We start from the raw sequence: 9,750 nt of genomic DNA, 5'->3' as shown, positions 1-9,750 counted from the left end.
AGGAGGCGTGGGACCTCGGACAGGTACAAAGCCATAGACTCCACCCTCCAGACCAACCATTCCCTTCTGGGGAACCATAATTACTAATCTCCAGGTGAGGGCTGGAGATCACTCAAAATTACAACTGTTCTTTAGGTAGCAGAGATCAGTTCCTCTGGAGAAAATGGTGGACTCAGTGTCATTATACCCTGCTGAGGTCGCCACAGCAAATTGACACTGAGTGTCCAAGGCCGGGGCACCCGCCCAGAGCGTCTTTCTAGAGGCTGTTGTATTTATTTCCACAATGGGCCTTTTCCCTAGTATATATATATAGTTAATCACTACACAAAGGCAGGCAATGGCAAACCACCTCTGAACATCTCTTGCCTTGGAAACCCCATGAGGGGTCACCACAAGTTTGCTGCAACTTGACGGCACTTTCTCCTACCACCAAGCACCTTTACATCCCATCGATTTCAGCGGCAGAGACAAGCCCTTGCTTAACTTCCTCTGAAACCAGTCATGTGCTTATCTTTGGCTGGGTCATGCCTAAAGGTGTTTAGACACAATACCTTTTTTAAAAAATGGTCCTAAATACCGCACAAGAGAATAAGTGCAAATCTGAAATTAATGCCTCAGTCACAGGAAACAAAGCACATTGGGTAAGAAAACAGGCTTACACCGGGCGGGGGGGCACCCAAAGGCAATGCATTTCTGCATCATCTGCTCATCTCTCTTTCCGTCTCTGGCCCCACGGACTCGTCAGGCTGGAAGGATTATTGTGGTTTACGGTTCGTGCACAGCACCGAAGCAGCGGCCTAGAGTTTGTCACGGAGAGCGCGCGGGAGGCCCTCCACTTCCTCTTGCAGGCCTGACGGTGCAGTTTTGTTCTGAACTGCAATTACCCGGCGCATAATTCAGAGAAGTGGAGCAGCCTGGAAGGACCAGCACAGGAAATGCCCCCGCCTTCCCCCCGTGCCCCCTTCTCCTCCTATTCTGTACTCACGGCGTTGAACACCAGCCCTGCCTTGCTTTCGCGGGAAGGTCAATGCTGTTGGCTTGTCTGGGGTCAGTGGTCAATGTGGACCAACACGGGGGAATCACGCCACCTGCAAGGCACACGGTTGCATTCGGCGGGACCGGCTGAGCCCGAGCCACCCTCCCAGAGGCAGAGGCTTGAGCTCGCCTCCCACGCCATCGCTCCCCTGCTCCCCCCCCAGCAATCCGGGAGCAGAGCGGGGGCTCCCCCTGGGCGTTGGCCTGGGAGAGTCAAACTGGCAGCTAGAGGCTGCCCTGGGGATGTCTGGCTGGCGCACGGGGAGAGGCAGCTGCTTTTGAGCCAGAGATCCGGAAGGGGGTGGGGGAGGGCCACGTGCTCAGCATGTGCTGAGCAGTGCTTCTCGGCCCTGGAAGCCCGAGCCAGGCAGACCCTCGCCTGACCAAGATGCGCATGGGGAGCTGAGCAGCTTCAGCAAGCCTGACTCGCGGGCACCACCAGCGGCTGGGCAGCAGCACAGCGAGGGAGGGTGGGTTGCTTGCCACAGGTGGTGCCTTCTCCAGCACCGGCTGCTGAGTCCGGGCCCGGGGAGGCTTCCCCCTCTGGTGCTGCTGCAACCCACCACAAATATGCTTCTTCGAGGAAAATGAGAGGGGGCCGGGGTACAGAAAGGCACTGGCACCAACTCCCGGAACGCCGTTCCGGCTTGTTCCCCCTCGAAATGACCCCTGCTCATAAGCCTCAGAGGCACAAAACTCCCATCGAATGACTGATGCAAAGACCTCAGGTCATCCCCCAGAGAAACTCAAGGGCTTTGTGACATGTTGATTGGTTCATCTGCTCCAGCGGCCTGTTTTCAACAACGTCTGGCCAGATGCTTCTGGGATCCCCTGAAGCAGCACACTCAATGCCCTTAACATCTGGCAAATGAATAGGTAAGCATTTTGCAGTCATGGCTGAAATATTGTCGATGGAGACAGCTGTTTTTCAACACTGCTGAGAGTATTCCTGAAAGACAAGGACTTGATTTGACTCAGTCCTATTCTTCACGGATGCTGCCCTGACGACCACATCAGTCGAAGAAGCACTCACCTTCTGAGCCAAAGTAGAAAACTTCTGTCCGGACTCCTCCACGATATATCCCAGTTCGAACACGGGGCACAACGGATCTCGGACTTTGTGGTAGGTGCAGCTCTTGAGGTAGTGCTTGGTGACTCTCTCCACAAGGTTGCGTCTGTCAGACATAAAGAGCCCAAGTGTGGGACGTAAGAATAGACTCCAGACACATCACAACCCTCCTAACAATCTCGTTTTTTACCCCACCTTTACTCCAAAGAGAAAGAGGCCTGGCCATAGGATGGTAGGAACTAGTTTTGCCTGGCAGAAGGTGTGCATGGTAAGCAGCTAAATAGCCAAGACAGTTGGATTTTCCATCCAGAAATGATTCTGATTTGGGTGTTGGAGTGATCGACTCGGCATATCTGGACAATGGCAGGGGGGCATGGCACAGAATCACAGAATCACAGAATGTTAGAGTTGGAAGGGACCTTGCAGGTCATCCGGTCCGAACCCCTGCACTATGCAGGAGCACAGCCGGAAGACAGCCCTACAACATACCCGAAAGATGGCCGTCCAGCCTCCGCTTGAAAACGTCCAGCAAAGGAGCACCCGCCACCTCCCGAGGCCGTCTGTTCCACCGCTCAACCACTCTTACAGTTAGGATGTTTCTCCTGATATTTAGCCGGTAACGACTCCCTTGTAATTTCCACCCATTAGATCTAGTCTTACAATCCGGAGCAAGAGAGAATAGATCCGCTCCATCTTCTACATGACAGCCCTTCAGATACTTGAAGACTGCAATCATGTCCCCTCTAAGCCTTCTCTTTCCCAGGCTAAACATACCCAACTCTTTCAGCCTTCCCTCATAAGACATGGATTCCAGCCCTCTCACCATCTTGGTTGCCCTCTTCTGGACACACTCGGGCATGGCACAGAATCATAGAATCACAGAATGTTAGAGTTGGAAGGGACCTTGCAGGTCATCTGGTCCAACCCCCTGCACTCTGCAGGAGCATAGCCGAAAGATAGCCCTACAACATACCCGAAAGACGGCCGTCCAGCCTCCGCTTGAAAACGTCCAGCAAAGGAGCACCCACCACCTCCCGAGGCCGTCTGTTCCACCGCTCAACCACTCTTACAGTTAGGATGTTTCTCCTGATATTTAGCCGGTAACGACTCCCTTGTAATTTCCACCCATTAGATCTAGTCTTACAATCCGGAGCAAGAGAGAATAGATCCGCTCCATCTTCTACATGACAGCCCTTCAGATACTTGAAGACTGCAATCATGTCCCCTCTAAGCCTTCTCTTTCCCAGGCTAAACATGCCCAACTCTTTCAGCCTTTCCTCATAAGACATGGATTCCAACCCTCTCACCATCCTGGTTCCCCTCTTCTGGACACGCTCGAGCTTGTCAACATTCTTCCTAAAATGTGGTGCCCAAAACTGGACACAGTACTGCAATCATGTCCCCTCTAAGCCTTCTCTTTCCCAGGCTAAACATACCAGGCTAAGCGTCACTCGAAGAGTGTATAAGCATTACCTCCTTGAATAGAATGCTTCTTTTTGACTTAACCTGGGAGCTTCCCTCTCTGACCCCTCCTCTCTCTCTCCCTTTGTCCTCTCCCTCTTCTCACATGGCCTTCCATGGAGACACATGACTCTGCAGGTCTTTCCAGTAGAGACAATGCCTACAGGGTGTAAGCTTTCAAGAGAGCCAGCATGGTGTAGTGGTTAAAGACTGGCGGACTCTAATCTGGAGAACCGGGTTTGATTCCCCACTCCTCCGCACGAAGCCTGCCAGGTGACCGTGGGCCAGTCACAGCTCTCTCAGAACTCTCTCAGCTCCACCTACCTCATAGGGTGTCTATTGTGGAGAGAGTAAGGGAAAGTGATTGTAAGTTGCTTTGAGACTCCTTAGGGGAGAGAAAAGTGGGGTATAAAAAATTACTCTTGAGAGCCAGTGTGGGGTGGTGGGTCAGAGCAGCATACTCTAATGTGGAGAACTGGGTTTGATTCCCCACTCCTCCACATGATGCCAGCTGGGTGACCTTGGGCCAGTCACAGTCCTTTCAGGACTCTCTCAGCCCCACCTACCTCACAGGGTGTCTGTTGTGGGGAGGGCAAGGGAAGGTGATTGTAAGCTGCTTTGAGATGCCTTAAGGAAAGTGGGGTATAAAAACCAACTCTTCTCCTCCTCCTCCTCCTCCTCCTCCTCCTCCCCACACACACATGATATGATGCTGGACAAGCTGGCCATTTGTGATAGGGGAAGTACTCTTTAGATTAGGCTTCTCTCTCTCCTTTCGACTGCAACCTGGATGTGAACTGGATCTGCCTGAATAAATGTAACTTTACCTTTTTTGTAATATACTCCTTGGGAGGTTCAGGACTATTTTTGGGCAGGAACACACAGGAACGGAGTTCCGGCTGGCTTCCGAGTTCACCCCTCCCCTCCCTTCCCTCTCCAAAAGCCCTGCTGTTGCAGTATTTGAACGCATAGATTTTGCATCAAAAATGTCTTCTCTTGCAATTCTGAATTTCGCCACTAGATGCCTCTGCTGTGCTTCCCCATTAACTGATCACTGCAATGCCTTGCTTCTCAAGGCTGGCTGACTGAGACCTCTGATTTGAGAAAAGACTGAGCTTGGGGTCCCGTTTAGCTGTGGGACGTTTGCCGCATACAGTCCTTTTTCTTTTCTTTTTAAAATTATTATTATGTATAAGTTTATCCATACAGTCCTTTTTCCTAATTTTGAGGCTTGGTTTCAGTGTACCAAGCAGGTAGAAGAGTGTTAGCCCCCAAGGAGCTGTCATGGGTATGGCCTAATATGCTAATGGATTTCTGATGTTGGGTGTGGCCTATTATGCTAATGAGTTCCTGCTGGGCTTTTTCTACAAAAAAAAAGGCTTGGAGAGGTTTATTTACTGCACTCAGTATCACGCTTCTCCGACTGGGCAAAACTCTGCTATATTAACCAAACACCCCATTAAGAGCCACGCAGCCTCCTTGTGTGCTCGCTTCTGTGTCCCAGTAAAGGGCTGGCCAACCTACATCCAATCTGTAAATAAACTGTTGTAAAGACAACAAGGCTTTGTCCCTTGGAAAACGGCCCACTAAAGTCTGCCTCCACCACTGGGGAGAACGGGGTGTGAAAAGCTGGATGCTAAGGAGAAGGACATGCACAATGATTAATAATAATGTTCAGCAATGGTGCCTTTGATCGACAGCTTTGCTTGATGGCTTACCTGGAGACTTTAAACCTGGGGAAAGTAATACTGTTCTTGATAAATATGGTGAAGTTTTCTGCTTCGAGGAGCAGAGGTGGGCTGGAAGACAAAAGAATGGATGCTTCATAGATGCAACGAACATGAAATTGGGCAGGCAGGGGAACGGAGAGACGCTTACCCAATTTTTTTTAAAAAGCCAAAAACGGAATAGCTCCCTAAACCCCCCCACCCCCCAAAGCCTTGCAAAACAGGGCCGCTCCCTGCCAGCTCCGCCTGCGACTGAACAACAACAAAAGGTTAAAATCCCTGGTGTCTGCTATACCTCCCCCAACTTCTATGCAGTCAAAATTGGGAACACAGTTGTGTTTGAGCTGAGCAGCTTTCCCCTGTTGGGTTCCTTTCTTATTCCATCAAGAGAGTTTCAGAAGGTAGCTGTGTTTGGTCCAGTAGCACTTTTGAGACCAACAAGAGCTTCTGAGACCCAAAACTCCCTTCTGTGTCTGATGGAGGGAGCTTGACTCTCAAAACCTTAAACCCCGGAACTCTCATTGGTCTGGTCTCTAAGGTGTTGTTTGTTCCAGAATCTCTCTCTATGAGGTATTCCATTCACCACAAATGGGGGTTAACTTGGATGATTTCTAAAATTAATTCCAGCGTAGGACTTCCTGCTAGCTTTGAGTTCAAAGGCATCTTTGTGTGTGCATTGATAAAACATTGCAAAATTAGGTATGTTTTTGTATGAGTGTGTGTGGATAGACAGACAGGCAGGCAGACAGATTCTTTTGAGGTCGGATTACATTCAAGGAGTCCCAGCTCTACCTGTCTGATTTTTTAAAATCCAAGTGCAGTTGACTTCTTTATGCCTGTCATGGTTACACATTCAGTGCTATTCCCAATGGGTAGCCATATTGTTCGACGTGTGAATTGCACCAACTACCTCCACTCTTCAAGGGATTCTCTCCCAACAACTAACACCCATTGAGGAAACATCAGCTGACATTCTCATTCATCAGAATAACAAAGGATTGTTCAGCCAGAGAATTCCAAGTTAGGAAGAAAGAAAAAAACCCTGAACAGCAGATGCCAATATTCACTCTTCATCTAGAATTCAAGAAGGATAGTGTGGTCAAAATTCCCCTTCTCAAAGGGAAAGAACAAAATTAGGGGATTACAGAATCAGTAAATGTAGGCTAGGAATGTTCCAAGATGCCTAATAATTAGGAGGGAGATGTGAGGAGTCTAGTGGGTAGTTTTCACAGTGAAGACAGTCTTAACTAGGTCAATACACTTCCCACGAATTATTAATTCTGTCCACTTTCATCCCCCCCTCCTTTATTTCTGGTTTTCAGTATTTCAGTACTTCTTGCACATTGATCGTTCATGGTTAAAAAAACACACACACCAAGATTTTATGCTGCTATTGTATTGATAAAAGCTCCAATTTGTTTCTACCCTTTACCACACCAAATACATTAAGTGGGGGTCACTGCCATCTAGAAGAGAAAGACAAACCAAGGACGAGTTCTCCCTGTTGTATTACCATAATATTCTAAAAAGGGAAGCCATAAGTATACCTGCTGAGCAGGGTTCTCCTGACCTGACTCAGATAGCCATGCGTCAGGTGTGAGGGAACTTGTTTCCCAGGCAGGGGTCATTTCCTGCAGCAGCGCACAGGAGCGGAGCTGCGGCAGTAAAGAGGCCAGGCAGGGGGCGGGCACATGCAACAAGTTCCACCCCCTGCTCCCAGCAGCCCTCAGTCAGAGCAAGAAGCAGCCAGGTAAGTTGCAGAGCCCCCCCCCAAAAGTCCAAAACAGTCCAGTGGCACCTTTAAGACCAAGTTTTATTCAGGTACAAGCTCTCCCTCCTCTGCAAGGACAGATCTACATGTTCCCCCACCCACAATAGTTAGCAATCCAAAACAGGCAGGCAGTGGAGGCAGTGGAGCCTGTCAGAGGGTGTGGCATATGCAAATAAGCTTTGCTAATGAGTTATGCTAATGAGCTCCTGCACCTCTTTTTCTACAAAATGACCCCTGTTCCCAGGCATGTAGCACCCTGATTTGGATAGGACTGGTTTTGCCCAATCTCGTCAGATTGCAGAAGCTAAGCAGGGTTGGTCCTGGTTAGTGTTTGGATGGGAGACCACCAATGCTCCCTCTAAGCTGTGGAGTCTTGTGAGCAAAAATTCTACTCTGTGAGCTACTGGCATTAAAGTTGGCTAGTGCATAAATTAGTTTGCTCTGGAGCCGTCCTTCCTGAGCCAAGACAAAAATGTGTGAGCCGGAGGCTAAAAAATTGTGAGCTAGCTCACACATAACTCAGCATAGAGGGAGCCCTGAAGGCTACCAAGGAAGTCCAAGGTAGCTATGCAGCCCTAAATAAAACAGTCTTCAGCTGCTGCCTACAGATCAAAAGTGAGGGGGACAGGTGCACCTCCCTGGGGAGGTTATTCCATAACCGTGGAGCTGCCACTGAAAATGCCCTCTCTCTTTGTCCCCACCAAACTATGTTGCCAGAGCCCAGAGTTCAAGACACACACTCCCATTATCGTTCTCCATTACCTCCCACCTCAGACAACTGACGTTGCAAAGACTGCCCCCCCAAGCAACAATTCATGTCATTAGGATAAGAAAGTGGGTAGCCCCCCCCATTCCTTACTTAGGAACAATGTCGTCAATCTCTACTGGGCACCAGCCAAAGATTTCACAGGTCTTATTTGTGCTGTCAAAGTTCACACACTTCCCAGTCATGATACCTGAAGAAAGAAAACAGCAGAGAGACAGGTTAGGAAGAGAAGTTCTTCCAAGAGGTCAGGAGGTCCTATGCAAAGTCTCCAGAAGATCAGTGCACACCCGGTTGCTCTAGGGTGGCCAGCCTTCAGGTGAGAAAAACAAGTGGAGTTAACAGACTCAACAATTACAACTTGCCAAAAAGCTGAAGGACATGTCCTAGAGAATGATGTATACAAAGCAGCTACAATGAAAAAGTACCAAATGTAAACAATGGAGAACTGGTATGCGCTACAATGTATAAACAATGGAACACCCTTATGAAGGATGGATTTTGAAACGTTGTTATCAAACATCCGGACACAACGTGGAATTATTTAGTAGTTCTCCATTGTTTATACATTGTAGCACAAAAAGGGAACCTCCAGATTCAGAGGCAGTCTACCTCTGTCTGCTAAATGCTGTTTCCCCTGCGCCCTGCACATGGGCTTTCTTAGAAGGTATCTGGATGGCCATTGTGGCAAACAAGATGGTGGATTTGATAGAACCTCTGTCTGAGATTCAGCTGGGTTCTTCTTACATTCTTGTAAGTGTTTACATGGACACACTTAAAACTGCCCTTATACTGAATCAGACCTCTGGATCCATCAAGGTCACTACTGTCTACTCAGACAGGTGGGGTTCTTCAGGTTCTCAGGGCAGATATCTCTCACATCACCTTGATACCTATTGTTTTAACTGGAGATTGAACCTCGGGCCTTTTGTGTGTCAAACAGGTGCTCTGCCACTAAGCCACGGTCCCTCCCTGAACATGTTAAATGATGTCGCGCTGCCTCTCTTTTGTGCACTGTCTTTCTCACCTTGACCTCCACGAGGGTACTTCCCCTCAGTACAATTACGGTCTTCAACACATTTCCCCGTGTCGGGATTCTGGAAAGAGAACAAAGCATGATGACTATTCAACTGCGGTAAGATCTCCTTCAGTACCTAATTTCCCCTGCAGGAGCCCCAGTGTCAGGGCAGTTAGGATTCTGTATTAGAGTTTTGGAGCAGGAGGAGGAGGAGGAGGAGGAGAAGAGCCCAATTGTGACTTCATGAAAAATGGAGTGTGCCAGGTTAATCTATATATTTTGCCCTCACCCATAGTTAAAGGGTATACTTATACAGATGCCATGACCTGAATAGTTCAGGCTAGCCCAATCCCATCAGATCTTGAAAGCTAAGCAGGGTCGGCCTTGGCTAGTATTTGGAAGGGCGACCTCCAAGGAATACTAGGGTCATGACACAGAGGCAGGCAATGGCAAACCACCTATGAAAGTCTCTTGCCTTAAGAATAAGTCTAGCTCTCCACCTAGTGGTGCATAACACTAAAGAGCTAGGGTTTATGGCTGCCAGACAATCTTAGGATCTCCTGGCTAGTCTACGCACAATGCCATACAATAATTAATTAATTAAATATACAGAAAATGTGGAGGGCAGTGGTTTGCCCCTCAGGGGGGAAAAGAATATCTGTCTGGTATGATTCAGAGCCCTGCCTGAGACCCTGTTCTTTAGGGCCTGGAGAGCCACTGCCAGTCAGAGTGGTCAATACTGACCGTGATAGCCCAAGGGTCTGACTCTGTATAATGCAGTTTCACCAGGGTTAAAAGTAGAGTGTCTTAAATTGATCTATCATAATGAGGAGGGATTGTAATTCAGTGGCAAAGCAAATGCTTTGAAATGTAAATGGATGGATGGATGGATGGATGGATGGATGG

General features: G+C 48.7%; 1 protein-coding gene across 1 annotated transcript in view; it reads right to left on the bottom strand.

Annotated features, from left to right (window-relative positions):
* P2RX1 (purinergic receptor P2X, ligand gated ion channel, 1) overlaps positions 1-9,750 on the bottom strand; it is a 38,805-nt gene that overhangs the window by 5,591 nt on the left and 23,464 nt on the right. Inside the window, exons 4-7 of the mRNA XM_015407975.1 lie at positions 8,854-8,923; positions 7,923-8,019; positions 5,284-5,364; positions 2,069-2,210 (exon numbers count right to left, since the gene is read on the bottom strand). Of these exons, the coding sequence (XP_015263461.1) occupies positions 2,069-2,210; positions 5,284-5,364; positions 7,923-8,019; positions 8,854-8,923 (390 nt within the window). The remainder of the gene's footprint in view (positions 1-2,068; positions 2,211-5,283; positions 5,365-7,922; positions 8,020-8,853; positions 8,924-9,750) is intronic.

Source organism: Gekko japonicus, unplaced genomic scaffold (genome assembly GCF_001447785.1).
Source record: "Gekko japonicus isolate JY-2015 unplaced genomic scaffold, Gekko_japonicus_V1.1 scaffold1, whole genome shotgun sequence".
Classification (NCBI taxonomy): Eukaryota; Metazoa; Chordata; class Lepidosauria; order Squamata; family Gekkonidae; genus Gekko; species Gekko japonicus.
This window is presented reverse-complemented; position numbering and strand designations above follow the sequence as displayed.